Source organism: Cydia pomonella, chromosome 7, assembly GCF_033807575.1.
Source record: "Cydia pomonella isolate Wapato2018A chromosome 7, ilCydPomo1, whole genome shotgun sequence".
Classification (NCBI taxonomy): Eukaryota; Metazoa; Arthropoda; class Insecta; order Lepidoptera; family Tortricidae; genus Cydia; species Cydia pomonella.
The window spans coordinates 22,570,778-22,593,661 of NC_084709.1; the positions used below are offsets into that span (position 1 = coordinate 22,570,778).

The 22,884-nt window shown below is 35.8% G+C and overlaps 2 protein-coding genes across 5 annotated transcripts in view; both read left to right on the forward strand.

Annotated features, from left to right (window-relative positions):
- Positions 1-22,884, forward strand: part of LOC133520149 (uncharacterized) — an 82,591-nt gene that overhangs the window by 11,420 nt on the left and 48,287 nt on the right. For all 4 annotated transcript variants that reach the window (XM_061854517.1, XM_061854520.1, XM_061854518.1 and 1 more), the window contains exon 2: positions 6,433-6,492. In XM_061854517.1, coding sequence (XP_061710501.1) covers positions 6,466-6,492 — 27 coding nt within the window. In that variant the 5' untranslated portion in view covers positions 6,433-6,465. The remainder of the gene's footprint in view (positions 1-6,432; positions 6,493-22,884) is intronic.
- LOC133520148 (uncharacterized) lies at positions 7,216-8,959 on the forward strand. Its single transcript, XM_061854515.1, has 3 exons — positions 7,216-7,691; positions 7,773-7,808; positions 7,901-8,959. The coding sequence occupies exons 1-3, from the start codon at positions 7,629-7,631 to the stop codon at positions 8,666-8,668; spliced, it is 867 nt and encodes a 288-aa protein (XP_061710499.1). The 5' UTR covers positions 7,216-7,628; the 3' UTR covers positions 8,669-8,959.

The following is a 22,884-nucleotide window of genomic DNA, read 5'->3' on the forward strand; positions in this document are numbered from 1 at the left end:
CTCGCGCGCGTAGTTTACATTTTGACATCACTTGGCCCGTGCATCTCGCTTGCGCCAATATGTACCAGGTACCTACAGATAAATACGAGTGAAATGCAGGCACGAATGATAACATTTAGACATACATCGTTTTTATGTCAAGTGTACGTTCGAATTAGCCTTCTGGTTAGACGCAGACCACAACTGTTGCGTATCACGCAAACGCGTATAGAGTTACCCATCCGCATTTCTCACGTAACTATTATGTGTATTAGTTATTACCTTAAAACGGAAAACGTTAAATTTTATGAACAGTACACGCTGTGAATTAGCAATGAATTGTTTCCGCTAGTAAACAAATGTTTTCATGCTAATTTAAAAGTTACACGGCTAAAAGACGCTAATCTTTTTGTTGTATCCGTGATTGACAGTTCGATTGCCACAATTTGTCTAACCGATCTATCATTTTAATCCAAAACTTATACACAATCAGGATGATTGCGTATTAAATTGCCCAATCGAAAACAGATGTGATATAAAACAGGTACGATATAAAAACAGAGTAACATTTGTTTTTATTTGAGACAATTTAAATGTGAATAGCAAAGTCAAGCGGGTCAAAATCAAAAGCTCTCATGTACGTTAGTATTTTAGTCAAGTAGCGAGTATTTATGGCTTTGTATGCCTAAAGGCTCTATGCTGCAAATGGAGCATAAGGACCCTTTAGGCATGCAAAGTCACAAATACTCACCACTCGACTAAATTACTAACGTAATTCAAACTAGCCTATAGAGATAGTTTCTAGAACTACAAGTAAGGGCAAGGGTTACAGGCACTTTCGCATAGTTTTCCTAACTGGCTGGCTAAAGTACGCCTAGCGGAAGTATTTCTATTTCTCGGCCTATCTGACCCTAATAATAACTTTAAATAACCCCATAAGTACCAAACCATGGTATTATTCAAGCTTTAATATATGTGTATAAGTTTCTTTAAACAAAACCATCACTTTTTACACTTTTTTTTTTATACTACTTCGGTGGCAAACAAGCATACGGCCTGCCTGATGGTAAGCAGTATCCGTAGCCTATGTACGCCTGCAACTCCAGAGGAGTTACATGCGCGTTGCCGACCCTAACCCCCTCCCACCCTCGTTGAGCTCTGGCAACCTTACTCACCGGCAGGAACACAACACTATGAGTAGGGTCTAGTGTTATTTGGCTGCGATTTTCTGTAAGGTGGAGGTACTTCCCCAGTTGGGCTCTGCTCTAGATCTGGAATTATTTTTTTTTTTTTTTTTATTTATTTTATTTATTCATTTTAATTAACACAGTATAACAGTTAAAACTAAAGCACTGTGAAATTACATATTGAACCTAGACAATCTAGACATGTATAATTGGAAAGAGTTGACATGAAACATAAAAATACTAATTAGAATACAGGTGACACTTATAACACAGAGGAGGGACGAATATCCATCATCTCGCTGAACCTCAGACATTCATCACGCACTGACATCCATCTACTTGCAAACACATCACATTCAGGCGCTGATGCGAGGAGTGAATTCAAGCTGCGTAAAGCTCGAACAAAAGGAGCGTTCCTGCGCGACACAGTTCGGGAACCCGGCACAGATAAAAGACAGCGATTACGAGGCCGAAACTCAAATCTAGAAGGTGTTGGGACAAACAGACGCACTACTTGTGTTGTTAACTCGACACAGTCAGAGTCACCGCGTAAGATATTACAGATTGTAGTGAGAAGTGCTGAGCTGCGTCTTACCTCTAGGGAGTTAAATCCCATCATTCCCAACAAAAACTTGGTGGGATAAAGGAATGGGTAATACCCGTACATTTTTTTGTATAGGAAGCGCAAGAACACTTTCTGTACTTTTTCCAGTTGTAAGACATATGTTGTCTCGTAGGGACACCAAACGACAGAGGCCGTCTCAAGCTTACTCCTCACTAAGGCATTGTAGAGCAGTTTTATTGTTCTTGAGTCAGTAAAATCCCTGGCATTTCGAATGACAAATCCCAACCTCTTGTAACAATTACGGGTCAATGCATTCAGGTGCTCATGGAAATTGAGACGAGAGTCTAGAATGACACCGAGATCGCGGATGGAGCTAACACGAACTATTGCGTCTGGAATGACATCCGCTGTGCTGTGCCCTACCACACAGAGCGAGATGACATTCACAATGCCCATACCTCTCTTGTGGACGTAGTTTAAGGACATACCCGGGTCCGATTTTACACAGATATATCCGATCCATATCGTGTCTAAAGCACATATTTGCCATTTATTAAAATTCGAATCAGGCTGACAGTTGACTTCCGATTTGCGTACACATATCAAATGTCCGGGACACCACTGTCCCGTGTACACGAAACTCTATATGTGTATGTTAAATATAAGTTATCTACAATCTCTATTCATTGTTGGTAAAATTAGCCTGATAAATAATTATTTTAATAAGTTGAAAAGACTAATTCATCACCAATAAAACCAACATAAATGCGCTTCAGCGGAAGCGGAATGTTCTCATCTTTCCCCGTCAGGCACAGACAGTTAAAAATTTCTCACTAAGGGGCTAAAATTGAATTAGAATATAGGTAACTCTGTAAGTATATATTTAAAAGAATTATCAAAATGCAAATATGACCACTTATGGACCGTTTTTAGAACTATGGATATTTGACCACACTGAAAGAAATGTTTGCATAACTGTAACAAAATTTTGGTTACTGTTTACACAAAAATTGGGACTTGCGAACTATGTGTTATATGTTACAAAACCGTGTTTGGCTATCAGTGTTCAGTGGCTGGGTATACACTACAAAATAAGTTTGTAAATTTATGCAAAGTTTATTTTCTTATAACCGTAGTTTAGTTATTTAGTAAAGTTACAAAACCAGTTCGGCTATCTATTTTTTTCAGTGCAGCATTAGCGAAGGTCTCGATTTCAACTGTGGCGAAAATGCTTTCGTACGTCCAGATGTTCTCCTCTACAGGTCGCAATTGTGAACCAATTTTTCAGTTGTAATATACACTGGCGAGGTCTACAGCCCACAGAGCCACTAGTTTAACATGCGATCTGTTAAAAAGTACCACTCGGAATAAATCTCCGGACGTTAGTAATAAATTAATTAAATAAATATTTATTTACAATAACAATATGCATAATGGATAAAGTGAAACTCTAGGTCCATGGGGTCCCAGCGTGCACAAGTTTTTTGGAGAAATCGCGAACCGCCTGGTTGACGTAACTGGTGACCGAAGAGCTGGCGGCTTCCTCGCACAACGTATCAGTATTGCGATACAACGAGGAAATACCGCCAGCATCCTTGGTACAATGCCTCAAAGGCCTATTTTAGATATAAGCTAGTTATAGTAATCATCTGTATATATCCGTAAATTAATTCTCGTTTCTCCGCTAACCCTCAGATTCACTTTCGCGATTACTTACGCACCTCACATTTGTATAATGTATAACTCAATGCAAGGTCTTTTATCGGGCACTAAAACATGCCAGTGCATGACATACGAGTTGATGAATACGTTATGGTCGATCAAGGCGAGTGGCAGCGGCATCAATATAAAATACCTGCTTGGCATGCAGGAGGCGATGGTGTTTTCACTATCGTTCAATGCCTTATCGTGTACACTTTCTTTGAATAAATTTTGCCATAATAAATTTAATTACGTTTATTTTTGGCAGTGTAATTATGGCAATATTTTTTGCCTGTTGGTTAAATAAATAAATTATATTAAGTGACAAAATGTGTGAAAATTGTTTTCTATTGTTTTCACAACGGAACACCTTGTATTAGTTATATCCATTTGCTTCATATTTATGATTTGCTTTTAACATTTGCATACTTTTGCATACATGTGCCAGAGAATCATCTGCCAGGGAGAACAGGGCGGCTACCGGGAAAATCGTAATTCGTCAATTACGGGCATTTTTCTCTGTCACTCTAATTACGTCTTAGTAAGAGTAAAAGAGAAAGATACCCGCAATTTGCGAATTTCGGTTTTCGCGGTAAGCCCCCTGGTGTAAAATCGTTCGTTCAACGTAACCACGACTGCTCTGCCAAGAGTAATTCAACGGAGAAGAAATTTGCATACTATTTTAATCATTTACTTAAATTATTATTACACGCATTTCACTTAATGAGCTTACAGAAGACAGACTCAATTTCATGTAAATAAAGACATGATTTTAAACATTATTACAAAACTAACTAAATTGTGGCACTTTTGTAACAATATAAAAAATATTAAGCAAGCTTATATTTTTCCTTTATTTCTTGTTACATATTCGTGTGAAATAGAAAAATGTAACAACTTATAACTTTTATAAGTCATTTGTATTTGGGCGAACCAACTTTAAGGCCGATATTAATCTGTTCACGTTTTTCAAACTTCAATCCAAAATTAGCTTATAAACTTATAATATATTCCTTTACGATATTTATTATTCATATCAAAAAATACAACTTTATAATCTTAAAATGTACTTACGAAAATTACACGAATTTTAACTTAAATTAAAAACTAATAAACACAAAAACTATTATTTAATTACTTTATATAATTGTATGTTAAAACAAGCGATATGCTCTCTGATAAACCTACAATTTAGCCAAATATTAAATTAGTACATGATTTGGTAACTCCAGACACATTTTTGGTAACGCTACAGACGTGAAAAGTGTTGGTCTAAAAGTTGATTCGTATATTTAATTTAGCCATGGTTGAACATGTTGTGATGACAATGAGCTACAAGCGACGCGGCAAGAATGCCGGTGCAAGATTAGCGCCCACGCACAACCTTGCCAAAACTAGACCGTCATACATCACGAGAAGCTGAACGCTCAGCTTAAGAATAACTGCCTCAAATCTATCAACTGTTTAAAACAATAACGGCGATTTCACACTTTACTACGCGGTATTTAAAAGCAACCTTCATGCTGCCGACTGGAAAACGAATTGATTTTTCGATTAACCAAATCGACCCTGATTATTTGAAATGTAGAGCGTTTAAGGGCATTTTCATTTACAAGAGTAGGTTTCATTAAAAGAGAATTAAGTACCTACATATTTTTCCCAAATATTTTTCATAGCTTGGTTACATTAACATTTTCACTACACAAGCTGTTAAAGGCTCTCTTGATTGTTCAAAAACGGATTAGAAAAATGCATTTTATCCACGTGTGTGGCAAAGTAATCTGATGCAAATTTTGACTGGTTTCCATATGTTAGATGGTAGAATTGACTATTAAATGATGATTTTGAATGAATATATTTAATAACGTTCATTTATATTTGATTTGGTTTGATTTTGTTTGATATAATACAGTTAGAATTCTCTTCGCGTTGGTGTGATGAAAAATGTTGTATTTCACTCAGTGGCAAAATGTATTTAACCCTCGTACCTTGCCCCCCCTTGCAACTTTCATCCACTCGTGGTTCAATTTTGGAATCTTATGTCTTGTTCTCGGATTGGCACGAGCGGTCAAACAATAACTTTGCCCCCTCGTAAAACAAATAACTATTGTCATTCCATACAAATCTTAAACGTGTAAAAGGTTATTAAGGGTAGAAAATTCATTCATATAGTACAGTATAATATCCATACAAAACTAAGGAAATAAACTTGATGTTACCTACGCGTTACTGAAGACAAAAGGGGATGACCGTTTCTCTATACAAACGTATTATGTCCTTATTTACATCTCTGGATATTAACATTAGTAAGTAAGGAACCCCTATAATGGAACAGGCACCAGTAATGGGATGGTATAGACAAATCCTGTAAAACAAGTATTTACAATAAATTTTTAATTGCTGGCAACATTTTATCTCTCTTTTTTTATCTTCTTGTATAAACAAGAGCTCTTTGGCTCTTGTTTATACAAGAGCCAAAGAGCTGCTTAAATTTAATTTTTCATTGATATTTGTTACTTTTTAAATTAATGGCGCCTTACCTCCCATGACTGGAGCAAAAAACCATAGCGCATAAAGCGACAGAAATTTTAGAGATGTCGGTGAAAAATCAAAAATACTCCAAATTTTCTCTTAAATATCGCATTATTGGTGCCGTTAACATTATAGAAAATATTTTATATATATGCCCCTTCGTTTAATCTTTTTAGATTTTTTGATTATTATAAGAATAATAATTAAAAATTAAATTAAAATTATAATATTTTTTAGGTTAGGTTAAAAATTGTATGAATTTTTTGCTCATAACATTTATAATAATAAAAAAATCTAAAAAACCAAAGGGGCAAAGCTATGGTCAATACACAATAAATAGTGTAGAAATAACACCCATAAAGTCAATTATTCAGGAAGGAAAATGATGTCTACGTCTGTATAAGCGGTCGTCCACTATCCCCATTTGACGGTTTTGATATAGTAAATAACTATTCTATTGTTTTCCAGATCCAGCCGCTCGCCGACGCACTGTAATGAAAAATGTATAAGCAAGACTTTATTTTACTGGTAAGTGCATTCCAAAGTTTTACTCAAGTACCATCAGGCGTGAAAGTGCATGGCGAATTTATCAAAGAATTCATTCATAATTTCTCCATGCAATTCCGCAGCTCACTGTACTATATTATTTTATGTAAGCTAGGGTCAGACGACGTAAGATGAATATCGGAAGAAGAGAGAGTAAGGAGAAAGGGCTTTTTAAATGACATTTTCATGCTGTTTCTCCTGTCCTCGGACAAAAAGTATCTTTGACTTTTTACAAGAAGCTCAATCTAAAATGTTTCATAATAATCGTCACGTGGATAAGTAATGAGTATCTGTATAATCTGTGTAATATCCTGCGTAAAACAGACCTTATTTTAAATATTCGTGTCTATAACATAAAATATAGTCGAATAAGTAAATTATGTTCAAACAAAATGGTCACTCAAAAATTATTTTGCGAAATTGTACAAAACATTTGTAGACGTAATTTCTAAAAATATTTTACAAAATTCTGCAAAAATAGTGTACGTAGACGTAATTTCGCCTAAGGCCGGCGCCCCACTGCTGCGCACGCTACATCCACGGCCCACGTTTTAATACAAACCGTGGGCAGGCCCACGAAATTTTGTATAGGAACGTGGGTCGTGTACATAGCGTGCGCTGCAGTGGGGCGCCGGCCTAACTTTTAAAAAATCTACTATACTATTCTTAGATAATATAAGTAGTTCCCTGCTAGCCTGACGGAAAAGAAATCGACCATGTAACACTACATGCCTACGCATGCTGCAAATTGGGTGCAATGCAACTTTTTCTTCCAATTCTCCACTTCCTCGACTAATCTTGATGGACTGGAGGCCAATTCTGATTTAATTATTTGTTATTTATGTCATTAAGTATCTCAAGCGCACCTATAAGTACGAGCGAGATGCCTAATTAGATTTTGAATTTTGCGCCCACCAATCAGCGTGAGCGATCGTCAAGGAAACAAAACAAGATCAAACTCTGAGCAAATTGTTAAATCAGAATCAGCTTACCGGCTACTTTGAGAATTTCAATTTACTTATCGATTAAAATGCAACGAGCGAAACGATGACTTACAAGTTGCTGATAGCACCTAGACTTCGTTAGAATACTTTTCACCCATGTGATGTGAGGCAAACATGAATTTCAAACTGTTTTGTTCAATTATCACTGTTGCTACTTGGAGCTATGGAGTTTTTGGGGTATAAACACGTATTCAACAATTGAATTGTTTGTTTTTAAGTTTTCTTATACTTAAATAAATTTTCCCATTTTATCAACAGCTCTATAATAAGGACGTAGTATGCGTTTTGGATAAGGTAATTATTTTTAATCAGTTAAATATGATCTTATTAATATTTATATGCTTGCTCTCTAATATGATTAATTTATTAATAAAACGCATTTGTAGGGCGAAGAACCTGTATGCAAAGTCCTTCGAAGGAATAATGAAGGAAAAGTCGCAACTGACAATTTTACTCCAGCATATGACCCTTACATACCAAGATCCAACGTTAAGTTGTACTCTTGCTCAGAAACTGAGTGCAATGCTTTAAAACTAGACTCCATATCTCAGATCACATCCCCCACTATGTTCTTGCAATCATGTTATTTAAAAGCACCTGAGAAGTACGAATGCGAGAAAGTAAGATACAACTATTTAAAAAATATCGACAAATTACTTTTCTTGTCAAATACTATACCAGACAAACAGTTTTATATGGTTGATTGTTTAGTTTATAAGAAGGGTGAACGTGTTTGTCATAGTAAGGACACTATCGACTCTCATGTGAAATTAGTAGACGCTGGGAATATAGCGAAACCCAACGAGTCAGCCATATTGTCGCAGGACGAATTTGTGTGTCAACAGAGCAACGAAGGTGAAATTCTCTGTGATCTCAACCCCTACATACCGTTAGCCACAGGTCTTAAATTCAAGGAATTCCCAAAAATTGTACCAGAAGTTCTACTAAAAACTAAGAAATTTTTCGTCCTGCTCAAACTTAAGTGTTGGAACCCGTGGTGTGGATACACAGGCCGAGTATTGAAAACAAGGAGATCTTTTTCTTACAGACCTCCCGGTGGAGATATTTACCGTTGTTTTTATGGTGAAGGACAACAGATTTGCAAGAGAATTTCAAGCATATACGACGAGCGAGGATCAGTAGTGGGTGATTAAACTTGCTTCGAAATAATTTCAAAAGCCTTTTTGAACCAATCCTAACCACATTTTCCTGGAACGAAATACCATAAGGCGAAGTGAAAGTGAGTTGGGCCATACTGGCCGCCATAAAATTACATACGGTGGTCCCATTATGTTATTATTACGATTGATTTCGACATCGCAACAAAGGACTGTGTTCTGTATTTCCCAATTATTTCGTTCTATATTTTTGTGTTTTCAAGTTTAAGACGTGCCATACTTAAGAACCCAAAATTTTCTGGTCAAAATAAATAGATTTCCGTATGATCAATTGCATATCAAATTCTCCTGAGTCATTACCTACTAACATTAAATTATTTTTACCATTTAATTCAGGTTTTTTAGTCACTCGCGCGACGTGTTTAGATCATTTCAACCGCTCTTAGGAATAGATCGTGCGCTGGTCGCTAATGATTTAAAATGTATAAGTAAATTGAGCCATGAAAATCGTTTAAAAGGACTGCGTTCTGTCTTTCCCAATCATTTCGTTTTATATTTTTGTGCTTTTAAGTTTGAGACTTGCTATAATTAAGAACCCAAAATTTTCTGGTCAAAATAAATAGATTTGCTTATGATCAAGTGCATTTATTTAAAAACATATCACTTAAAACTCCGCTTAGTCTCAATAAATAAGTATCATTACACAACATAACAATCGAACGGTATCGGTATAATGATTTCCTAATGTGCCGAGATGATTTCAGATAACGCGTCCTTCTTTGTATTCAGTGCTATACAAATCCAATCACAATATTAGATCTAGATATTTGTTGGTAAACAAATCGACGTTTAAATCGGCGGCTCATTACGATTGCTATTTGGAATTCATGGGTACCGAATACACAACAGGCTCCCTAAGTGTATTGTAGCTTTATCCAGGACAAAATGAACGGTTCAGGTCCGGGCCGAGGCATCCAACACTTCGTTTTCTATGGTGATCGGTGGTCACGTATGTTAAAAATTTGGAGTATTTTTGATATTTCACGGACACCTGTAAAATTTCTAACACTTTACGCTTTAAAAGTTGAATGTCCAATTCATCCTTTATGTTTTCTATGTATTTAATGGAAGCTACTGCAATTAGTTTTAATATTATTAATCAATTAAAACTGTGGTTTTTGGCTCCAGTCATGAGATGTATGGCGCCATTCATTTTCAACCTAACAAATATCAATGAAAAATTAAACTTAAGCAGCTCTTTCGCTCTTGTTTATGGTAAAATGTTGCCAACGATTAAAAACTGATGGTGAATACTTGTTTTACAGGATTTGTCTATACAATCCCATTACTGGTGCCTGTTCCATTATAGGGATGTTTATTATAATGCTTTCTATACGAAATGTCGGAAGCTTTTCTACCGTTCTATCGTGAGTCATCCTTTATGATTGCACCTTAGAATACTTTTAAGCGGATACCGTATTACTTACTCCCAAATTTTACCAACAATAAATAAGCAATAGAAGAATACTACTATCAAAAAAATTATATAATACTAGTATACTTAAATATCAATATCAACGCGTACGCACAGTCGCATAGAATAAAATTAAATATTTGATATACGAGGACAGCAATACTAATTTGTACACAGAATATATTCCAAAAGAAATCATTTTTCATTTTACACGCCTAAAATAAACGCAAATCAGTTATTACGTACGCCGCCTGCGGCAAACAATTAAATTGCGACAAGAACTATGCGCCCGCGTCGCCGTTCCGTGGAAAAACGACGAGGTAGTAACCATGGCTTTAGTTGATTAGTGCGTACGTAAAACCAACAAGGTATTTCAATCATAAAATAACGCATACGTGCTATGATATATTATAAAATGCGTTTGAAATACTCATTTGATCTGCTTAAGGTATAATAGACATTAGACACCAAACGAAAATAAAGAGTAAATTCGAAAATAGTAGAAGAACTTCCACTAACAAATACCTATTATTTAGTGAATCAGGGGGTTTTCTATGGAGCTTTTGTCTGTGCACATAAGCTCTATTCATACCAGCCACATTACTGCACCGATTGCTCTTGTACATTGTATGTTGCTCGGAAGTACAGCTGCACAAAAACACACAATACGCATTCTTGCGAGATTGTTAACAGTGAGAATTATTAGCCACTGATATAATTAACAGATAATCAGTACCATTGTCAGACATTTTATAAAGAACTTGTCTTTCCTGTAATAAAAAAATGAATAGGAATGTAAGAAAGTCATTATAGGTCTAACCATTGATTTGACTACCATAATATTACCGCATAGGTTATGGTACTTTTGCGATAAGGCCCAGCCATCGGAGTTGTTATCGCACGGTAAGACTAATAGTGAGCTATGGAGTCGACATTAGCAATAAAATTCCACTCATATTCATACTCATACTCATTCATCGGATTGGAACAACATCCCTCCAATAATTTGGAACCTGCAAAGCATTCGCAGTTTTAAAACAATCTTAAAAAAGTTCATACTCCAACTTGAGACAAGCTGCATTTACTCATTCCAGACGTGTATAAGTACGTTACCATCTTTTTCCGTCCTTTCCGCAACCGCCATTCATACTCATTTTTAATGTTTCACGTAGTTTATAATATAGTTCTCATTATGTGATATCGTACTTTACTAATTGTAGTTATTATGTATTAATTTCACCTACAAACCGTTGTAACATGTGAACTACGGCCCTTGTTTTGTTGTTTTTGCTCAACGCGTATTAATCCGTGCTGTATTGCCTGTGTATTATAGCAGATGGCGCCAGCTGCTCGACATTTATGTCTGGTCGCGTTCACGTTACAGGTTTTATCGCCATCATTTCTTTCTTTTTTACATATAATTTAACTGTGATTTGTTATTTATTTCTTTCCAATTTGTTTTATTACTATTGTTTATTATTCCTTTTTTTTAATGTTGTGTACTTTCCGTGTTTCACTCGCTTATGGCCCCGGCGGAAGAGCAGCGTTGGCCCATCCAGACTAACACCATGCTGAGTCGGGACCATTTCGTGGGTAATATGTGTCATGTAACGTAATGTTATAGGTTGTAAAGTTATGTACATACGTACATACATATAATCACGCCTATTTCCCGAAAGGGTAGGCAGAGAACACGGATTTCCACTTGCTACGATCCTGACATACCTCTTTCGCTTCCTTCACTTTCATGACATTCCTCATACACGCTCGTCGGTTTAGGGTGCTCTTGACCTGGCCTTTCTTCAGGATTTCCCCGATTTGATCAGAGAAAGTCCGCCGAGGTCTACCCCTTCCAGCTCCCTCTTCTACTTCTCCCTTATACACTCTCTTTGTTAACATTCTTTCACTCATTCATTCCACGTGTCCAAACCATCTCAACATACCTTTCTCAATTTTTGTCACTACATCTTCGTTCAGTCCACACCATTCACACTTCTCAACGCTCTCATTTCCACTGCATTCACTTGACTCTGATGTTTCTTCTGCCATACCCAACTTTCGCTACCATAAGTGTAGGCACCAACACCCCTCTATGCACAGCCAACCGTGCTTTTTGTGACACCTTCTGGCTACTCATAAAAGCGTTGAGTGCCCGATTCACAATGTTATGTATAAGTTTATTTCTGTTCCTCTTTCTATCTATATATTACTGCCATGAATAAACTATTTCTATAACAATATTTTACCATTTGGCACGCAAAGGGTGTAGTAGGATAGCCTAGGAAAAATTGCCCCCAGCGATTTTGGGCCGAAACTGTAATCAAACGATGCCTTTTGGGGAGGTTATACTCTGCACAAAGTTTCATCCCTCTGTTACCCCCTGGGGGTGAAAAACACCCGATTAACCCCAAAACTGTTTTAATTATTTTTTCCTAAACTATGAAAGTGACGAATTTCAAATTTTGTACAAATATTGATAAGACTAAAAGCTATATGCTAAAAAAATATTAACCCCCTAACCATTTAAATTCTTGTAAAAAAAACATAAATAAAAAAAGAATCACCCTGTATATCAAGTTTGGCTCATGGAACACACACCATTTTTTTTTTAATAATGAACCAGTTTATATTCTACATTATACAAAAGTTTCATGGACCAACTCCAGAAGGAACATTGCGAAATTAATATGTATTGGCTCTTTGGTGCGTACTATTCATTGAACTCCCACTAAGAGCCTTGCATTATTAATAAACAATGGCTTACGATCGGACCGCTGCTCGTGCCCGATTTGAAAGAGGTGGGGATAAAGAAGAATGAATCAAACTCATTTGTATTTATAAAAACATTTTTAGGGTTCCGTAGTCAACTAGGAACCCTTATAGTTTCGCCATGTCCGTCTGTCTGTCTGTCTGTCTGTCCGAGGCTTTGCTCCGTGGTCGTTAGTGCTAGAAAGCTGAAGTTCGGCATGGATATACAACGTGTCCCAAAACTCAACGATAAGCCGGCACCAGAGGATGGAGCTGCTTATGATTAGTCGAGAAAAAATAAGGAAAAAAATATATTTCAATTATTTTAGAAATTACAGAAAAAAAATGAAATTCATTGAAAATCGACATCCCTAATGGTATTTTTAACGACCATGTCTACAAATATTCAAATATTACTGTTTTTTATTTTGTTTTTGGAAACTTCAGTAGCCCTGCTATCTAACACAGTTCTTAAAAATACCAAAATACATGTAGTTTTTACACAAAAAATAATCAAAATTCATTTTGTCCCTACAATTTTGAAAGATTGTTTCTTACAGTCCACTTTCAATCATCATGGTGTAAAAAAATAGTATCGACACCACTATGGCAATTATTTTCAAAAGTTGACGCAACTAACCAAGATTCCAAAATGGTATAATACTTTGGGAAACCTAGTCACAACAAAAAACAACGAATTTTTAAACAAGAACCGACATTTTTAAATGTTGATATTAATCACTTTTGAAAAGGGTTGTTGTTGCAAGTTTTAAAATTTCAATGGAAAATGTGGGTAGTTAATACAATTTTCAAGTCAGTACACTCTGATCCTTTGTTCGCTGTGCACCGTTCCGTATTAATTGATGTGGCTCTCATACTAACAACTCTTGGCTTTGCTTTTTGGACTGGTGATCTGCAAACTGTACTGACCTGAACATTTACTGTAGTATTAATAATGTAGTAAATGAATTTAAAAAAAAGGAAAAAAAATTGTACCATTTCTTTGCATTTATTCAACATTTTTCAACAACAAAAATCCTTTTTTGGGTACAGTAAAAGTGATTACCGCCAACATTAAATAATGTCGATTCTTGTTTAAAAATTCGTTGTTTTTTTTTGTGACTAGGTTTCCTAAAGTATTATACCATTTTGGAATCTTGGTTTGTTGCGTCAACTTTTGAAAATAATTGCCATAGTGGTGTCGATACTATTTTTTTACACCATGATGATTGAAAGTGGACTGTAAGAAAAAATCTCTCAAAATTGTAGGGACAAAATGAATTTTGATTATTTTTTGTGTAAAAACTACATGTATTATGGTATTTTTAAGAACTGTGTTAGATAGCAGGGCTACTTAAGTTTCCAAAAACAAAAAAAAAACAGTAATATTTGAATATTTGTGACATGGTCGTTAAAAATACCATTAGGGATGTCGATTTTCGATGAATTTCATTTTTTTTCTGTAATTTCTAAAATAATTGAGATATATTTTTTTCCTTATTTTTTCTCGACTAATCATAAGCAGCTCCATCCTCTGGTGCCGGCTTATCGTTGAGTTTTGGGACACGTTGTATAAATCAATAAAGCCGACAAAGTCGTACAATAAAATCTAAAAATTTAATTTTTTTTAGGGTACCTCCCCTACACGTAAAGTGGGGGTGAATCTTTTTTTTTTTTTGCTTCAATCCTACATTGTGGGGTATCGTTGGAAAGGTATTTCAAAACTAATAGGGGTCTTCAACAAACATTTTTTGATAAAGTGAATATATTATTACATAATCGCTCCGAAAGAAAAAAAATAAGTGCCCCCCCCCCCCCTCTAACTTTTGAACCATAGGTCCAAAAAATATGAAAAAAATCGTGGAAGTAGATCTTAAGAAAGACATTAAATGAAAACTATAGCGGACATGATCAGTTTAGCTGTTTTTGAGTTATCGCAAAAAGTTTCCCCTTCATAGTAAAAAGACTTACTTTAATTTGGTACTGATTATGCAAATTTGCCTATTTGTTTAACTCGCGTGAAAGGTACCGTTTCACCCCTTGGTTAACAATTTACTATACTTTAAGCTCCAGTTTAGCTTATTGCGACGGAAGAGTAACTACGGAACCCTACACTGAGCGTGGCCCGACATTCTCTTGGCCGGTTTTTTTTTAATTATTTTGTTTTCGGGACCGAGACGATGCGTATTAAGCATGATACGAGTATAATGATTAGTGGCTACGAAATAGTACGTTTATTTTAATTTCGCAATGTTCCTTCTGGAGTAGGTCCATGAAACTTTTGTATAATGTAGAATATAAATTGGTTCATTTTCGAAAAAAAAATGGTGTGTGTACCATGAGCCAAACTTGATATACATGCTGATTCTTTTTTTATTTTTGTTTTTTTTACAAGAATTTAAATGGTTAGGGGGTTAATATTTTTTTTGCATATAGCTTTTAGTCTTATTAATATTTGTACAAAATTTGAAATTCGTCACTTTCATAGTTTAGGAATAAATAATTAAAACAGTTTTGGGGTTAATCGGGTGTTTTTCACCCCCAGGGGGTAACAGAGGGATGAAACTTTGTGCAGAGTATAACCTCCCCAAAAGGCATCGTTTGATTACAGTTTCGGCCCAAAATCGCTGGGGGCAATTTTTCCTAGGCTATCCTGCTACACCCTTTTAGGAACATCGAAAGCATAAGAATTAAAGTTATTTACATGCCCAAATACTCCTTAACAGAGTAGAAACAATGTTCCTGAAGTCATCTCGTTAATTTTGTACGCCAAGAAAGCCTTGGTAATCGTTTCAGTAGCGTTAAGGAGCCTACTGATTACCAGTTCGCCGGACGATATCGGCCTGTCAGGTATTCGCAAAAGCTGACAATCGCAAATAACTGACAGGCCGATATCGTTATATCAGTCATATCAGAGCTTCTGGATATAAAACCAGATAATTTCCATTTTTAAAAATTTCGCCCTCAAAGTTCTCCCAATACGTCTTAGTAAAAAGATATAGAAACCTGTCTGTGTTATATTACTTGAGCTTTCTCTCAACTCAAAATTTGAATCAACGTAATATAAAATGTGTAAATTATCTATGTAACGTTATGTTGAATATTGACTCTAAGTATCGATTTCTGTGTCGATTGCATTATTGGTAATGAATTAGGAAATCAACTCATATTTCAATAAATCTGTGTGGGTGGCTCACGTAATGCAACTATAAATGTAGTCAATTTTAAAAGTAAGAAATAGGTATAATTTTACACATAACATATTTTTTCTTCAATTTTGTAGATAGCTACGTACCTAGACTTGTTCTTTATTTAAGAAACCATGATGTTATGTGTGTATTTTTGCCAAAATTAACAATTATTATTGGTCCCAATTTCTTTTTGTTGATAAAATACACATTTAGGCAGGAAGGGCGCATTCTGGATGCAAATTATACTCTTTAGGTATTTAAATACAATGAATCTAACAATTTGTAAATTTCGGGTAGTTTGACATTATTTGTTTAACCAACCCAATACAAAACCGCCTGAATCTGTGGCTGAACGACCTGATTTTAATCTACATTATTTGATCATGTAATGTTTTCATCTACCCTCAACTGGCTGAAGGAGCCATTTGACGGTAGACTTTGTTTAATTATGTTTAAATACCTAAAGATACAGAGTATATGTAAAATCACCCTCTCCAAGTGGTAAAAGAAAATAGGCTTAACAGTTTATAAAGTGCTGGAGGGTTTTGTGACCGACGGAATGCCAATGGCTCTCGCTGCCGAGACAAAGAGCGAATGTAGAGCGAGTTTAGAGCTACTTATTAATGCTTGCGTAACTTGCGACCGCACCGTAGGGCTGGCACGTGCGATTACATTGAAGATTATTGACTGTCGACCTTGAAGTTCATTGGTGAAAATGGTATTTGTTGTTTTCTTAATAAGTAAGTAAGTAAATATTCTTTATTGTGCACCATACAGTTAAAAGTAGACAGGAAATGAAAAAACACGTAAAAGTTAGGTAACAACAGGCGGTCTTATCGCTAAGAAGCGATCTCTTCCAGACAACCTTTGGGAAATACATATGTATCACTTATTTTTAAATTGTAATCCTTATTGTAAAATATATTTTTGTTACTAATTGTGTTTAAAACAATTTGTAAATTTATACCACTGTAAAATTACATTGGTCAGGAGAAAAATCAGCGTTGTTAATATTATTTAAGATTAACATTAATATTAAACAGATTTTTAATTTCTTATACTCTGAAGGTGCATTGGTTGTATGTAGGTATATTAAGTGTGCAGAAAGTGATATCTTTCTGCTCTAGGGCATTTTAATTTCTATGTACTTTTTTTCTCTTTATTTACGATAAGCAATTAACTAATACTTGGTTTTAACTGGGTTTGTTGAACAATTTCCATTCTGATATTTAACTCCCCATTCCATAAATAAAGATATTTTAAATGTTTATATTTAGTCATGTTTTTTAAAGACACATGTATTAAAAGGCACTCATTTCAGTCGAGGTAATTTGACGCTCGAACGGCTCAAACGCAATCTCTGGGTTAACAATCTACTATTGATTTTCATCCAAAATCTTCTTTTTCCAACATCCAAACAATGAAATCTATGCCAATCGCTATTTATATTGTATTGTATGTATTTGTATATATTTGTTTGATGATAATCAAAACGACAGCCAACCCTAAACTCGGGCATTGTTCCTCAGCGCTTTCCCAGCAATGTTTCGCTTTTCATGACCCGATCCTTTGACTACATTCAGCTCATCGTAAAACCACATACTAGATAATATTGTAGTATTTACATATGTATATAGTTCTCACTTCGATGATGTTGTCCTTCCCCAACGCATGACATGTTCTCTCTCACACAATTACTGCTCGAAGCAATCGAGAACCGATTGAGTGATGACACTACCATTTCTCAAGGTATGGGGGGTTATTATTATTAGCTTTATCAGGTCGCATGATACTTTTTTGCTGCTATCTGCTTGGTAAAAGTAACAGATAAATAACATACAGCTTTTTCTGTCAAATCGCAAGTAGCCGATGATGTAGCCCACACAGCAGCTCAGCTTAAATGGGATTGGGCTGGACACATCTGCCGTATGCCAAACGACTTGTGGGCCAAAAAACTACCATGATGAAAGATAGTACGGCGTCACAACAGACGAAGGAGATGGCGGCACGTTTTTGTCTTTACGTGGAAGAAAGAGAGGGAAGCCTTTGCCCAGCAGTGAGACACAGTAGGCTAACAAATAATAATAATGTTTCTATTCCTCTCAGCTGAAATTTTCCGGCGTTTGTATATATCTATACCGTTTTTTTAAGTTACAATTTTTGTACCTCAAAACTAGTGCTACTTTTTCCTCCAAACTGTAATCTGAGTAACTAAGCACTGAATTATAAGGGGGATAGAAGAAAAAAATGTGGCTGTTTTGCCTTAATTATTCTTAATTTTCCATACAAAATTTATTACACAGTTTTTGAACTTGGGGCATTTTCTTTATTGCTTAAATCGATGGTACTCGCGATTCTGAGTAGAACCCAAAATTTGTTAGGTTTAAAAAAATACGGTGTACACTTTTTTTCTGAAAATGGCCATTAATGTCGTTTACATATTATTGTACCAGATATCTTAGGAACCCTAGCATTTAGGAAGAAAGAGTTACCACTACTTTTGAGGTTAGAAAAATTCAAATTTTTATCGGAGTATAATACCTCCTCTCAGGAGTGACAACCCTAAGCGCAGGCTCCTCGGTGCAACCGCCACTCTCACGCTGACCAGTGGTACTCAGTACCACCCACTAATTTAGTTCTAACTCGATTTTACCGCGGGTAACTATTAAATCAGCCCACTTGCAAAATCACGATTTTTGTGCAAGATGTTTATGATCAGAGGGCCTACCGCAAACCACGTTCGACGTCTTGTTTCTCTGTCCCACTTGTAAATTCGTTCGTAAGTGCGACAGGGAGGCAAAACGTTACACGTATAATAATAAAAATACTAGAACGTTTTCTTGGTTTAGAGAAAATGTTATAAACCAAAATTGCCTTCACTCTCTTGTTTAGGTATTTTTGAATGAAAATTTTATTTTGTGAGGACTTGATTTAATATACTATTACAGTACATATGGTACTACTTTACCGCACTAGTGCAAAAATTAGCATATTACGTTACTATGTCGAACATTTAAAGGGCCATATGTACTGTAAAACGTACGATACATGTGCGAACAAGTAATTCGCAACTCGTGTCGGTTTAAAACACACCCTTCGGTCGTGTTTTAATTTATCGCCACTCGTTTCGAATTTCCTATTGTTCGCACTTGTATCGTAATGTACTATTACATCAGGGTAAGTGTCAAAACTTAGCTCTCGCAATAAAAAAAATGTACGTTTGAATATTTTTCAGTCAAGTCAAGTATATAATATTGTCTCGACTAGTAAGGAATATAATTTCTAAGACCATTACACCTTCCCGTATACTTATTACTTGTTACGATACTTATATGATCAGAATTGGGTTCAAAAACGAGTTCTCTTAAATGCCGATTCAAAAGCTGTTTGTGATGTAATAGCTGATACAGGTACTCTTATCTTACTCAACCGACCCGATACAATTAGGTTTTTTACTAAAGACATTGAACTGATGCTAGCGTTTGACTTTATTAGGCGTAAGTAGGGGATGCAATTCGGATCCGAAATGTATGGAATTATCAGGATCTGGATCCGCGGATCTTCCCATATATTTCAGATCCGTAGAGCAAACTCTAATTTTGAACTTTTTGAAAACGAAGTACAGAAAAATTCTATCTATCTAGTGAACCTGCTCACAAAGTTTGACGAGAATTCGTTCAGAAATGCGACCTGCAGAGGAGAACATCCGGACACAGGAAAGCATTTTTGCTCAAACTGTGGTCAAAAGTGGTCGGTCAATAAATAAAAACAGATTAAGTAGGTAGGTAGGTAAACCTATGGCTGTCGTGGCTAATTTCCATACAAAAACAATATCGAGTGAAACGCGCATTGCACCAAATTGCATTACATTTCAGGGCCGCGCAATGTTTTATAACAATTAAGAAACTTATACGTTAAACAATTCCACTTTCGGTTTTTACATTGTTTGCGGATTGCAAACTTTACATTGCTGTCAAATTACGAATATGATCAATGTCATAAAATATGAAGGAACAAAATCTCCTTAGGCAGAACTGTTACAAAAGTGTCCAGCTGTCAGCTATAAATAATAGTTCCAAATCTCTCCAGAGTAGCGCTAGAGTAGCTAAGAACCTAGGCGTTATTGACGGAGTGAAGTGCGCTGTTTATGATTAGATTTTTTTCTCAAGTATTCTAGGTATTGTAGCGCCACCTATTTATGGTTTTTTCTCCGACACTTTTTAGTATATGGAGATTCTGTTCCTTGCCTCTAACTTCCATATCATAAAAGACAAAAATAATTGCAGAGAATAAAGAAACGTAACACTTTAAAGCACGTTCCGATTAATAATTAGAAAATGCATAATTATTACTACATAACAGTACATTACGATGCAAGTGCGAAAAATAGGAAATTCAAAACGAGTGGCGATAAATTAAAACACGACCGAAGGGAGTGTTTTAAATCGACACGAGTTGCGAATAACGGCCCTGTAAATGTTCGACACAGTAACGTAATATGCTAATATTCGCACTAGTGCGGTAAAGTAGCACCATATGTACTGTAAAAAAAGTTAAGGCCCCATTAATTCAGGTTCTTCTCTCATTCCTACTATAGTCTATGCGTGTGCAAAATGGTTGTACATGATAAAAATTACGCATTATTGAAAGCTATTTTCATATTTTGTACAATAATTGTTACAATTTTTTAAGGTCCGTTATAATAAACACCCCTATAATGGAACAGGCACCAGTAATGGGATGGTATAGACAAATCCTGTAAAACAAGTATTCACCATCAGTTTTTAATCGCTGGCAATATTTTACCATAAAACAAGAGCCAAATAGCCTGCCTAAGTCTAATTTTTCATTGATATTTGTCATTTTTAAAACGAATGGCGTCATACATCCCATGACTGGAGCAAAAAACCACAGTTTTAATTGTTTAATAATATTGAAACCAATTGCAGTAACTTTCATTAAATACATAGAAAACATAAAGGACGAATTGGATATTCAACTTTTAAAGCGTAAAGCGGTAGAAATTTTACAGGTGTCGGTGAAATATCAAAAATACTCTAAATTTTCTCTTAAATGTTCCATGATTGGTACCGTTAATATATACACCTAAGAGCTACGATGTTTCAAAAACTATGCAAGCTAAACTTTCTGCACCTTAACCATTCACAAATTTAGACATTTTCAACACATTTACAGTCGGTAGGATCTTAAATTTTATAAGTCTCAGAAAGGAAAATTCGACTAGATTCAGCAAGGCTCTGCCCTCAAAAATCTTTGGTATATTCTATTTATCTTAGGCCATGCGTCAAGCCCTTTTTCGAGCCCTTTAGGCAAAATTGATTACAACGATTTAAGTCCTTGAAGCCATCATAGATTAGGAACCTCAGTGCTTAGATTATTGTTAGTCTGATTTATGAGATCAGATTCTCATAAGCTATATTTTTTTATCAGTCTAATTTACTCTTCCACTGTTGGACCAAAGCCTCCCATTCCATTCGCCGTAGTACGCGTCGAAGTCCCACCATCTCATTTCCCTCGGCAATTATTTAAATTAAGCAATAAATGTGCATTTACGGCCTTATCCAAGTCTATAGGTTATAATTGGGTATTTCGGTCAGCAGCAAAAATAACGAATCAGACTGCGCGTCAAAAGCATCTCAAATAGCTTAAAAGCTTACCATACAATTACCAGTTCGCCGGGCGATATCGGCCTGTCAGTTATTGCGATTGTCAACTTTTGCGAATAAGTACCTGACAGGCTGATATCGTCCGGCGAACTGGTAATCAGTTGGGCCCCTTTACAGAAGTATATATTTTTCTTTAACATAAGCTTTAACCCATATTCATAAAACTCAGCAACCTGTGGTCTGCCTGTCAAGTGAAGTTTTTGTTTGAAGAAACGTCACATTAGACACTGACATATCCGATCCAGCGGTGGCAGCATTGTACCATTTTTATCACATGTCACTATGCCTGTCACTTTCGTGCTTACATACTTATTAGAACGAGACAGGCATGGTGACAAATGATAAAGAGCTGACCATCTTAGCCCTACAGATCGTATCTAGACCTAATAGGGCCGGACGTTTCTGCAGTCGTCATCCAAACGTAACCTACAGCCGCATCGGTAACGCACGAGCAATCAGCCGTGGCTAAACTTGCACTTGAAACCGAGTTGGCGTCCCTATATAAATTGAAAGCGATGACTATGACCGCTAATGTCGGTCAAGGCCGCGCGATCTGAGCCGCGGGGCGCAAGGCGTGGGTGTGAGCGGTGTAAACGGTGTATTGGTAGTGGCTCAGTGAGCTGTAGACCTCGCGAGCTGGCCAATGACTCCACCATTTTGACATCCAATAACTGAATTGACAAAAAATCTATATCATTATCGAACGTGCTCACCAAATTTCATAAGAGTCGGTTGATAAACGCGATCACCTAGAGAAAATACGGTCGAAAACTTAAGTGAAGCCTTTTTGTATATTTTGGTGTACATTTGTATGACAGTTTACAGAATAACCTAAAGATTACCTTATCACAAGATTAAAAATATGAGTGGACAAGATTAATCACACTTCTTAAATTATTAAGAATGAGTTCTTAAAACGTACGTCGTCGTACGAACGTAATTTTGGATATTTTAGGGCCAAACACTATCAATAAGATTAACATTACCGTGGCACAAATAATAATTATAATACTTGCTAAAAAAAAGTTCAACGCATTCAATTCAACGCATCCCACATACATAGTCATTTTAATTCAGGTAAATTTTCCATAACACCAATACAATACATTTTACCATATTTAACAGCAACTAAATCTACAACCTAGGTAAAAT

Coding starts and splice junctions, on each gene's coding strand:
- LOC133520148 (XM_061854515.1), top strand. CDS start 7,629: ATGAATTTCAAACTGTTTTGTTCAATTATCACTGTTGCTACTTGGAGC. Junction 7,692..7,772: donor GGAGCTATGGAGTTTTTGGG/GTATAAACACGT, acceptor TTTTATCAACAG/CTCTATAATAAGGACGTAGT. Junction 7,809..7,900: donor TAGTATGCGTTTTGGATAAG/GTAATTATTTTT, acceptor ACGCATTTGTAG/GGCGAAGAACCTGTATGCAA.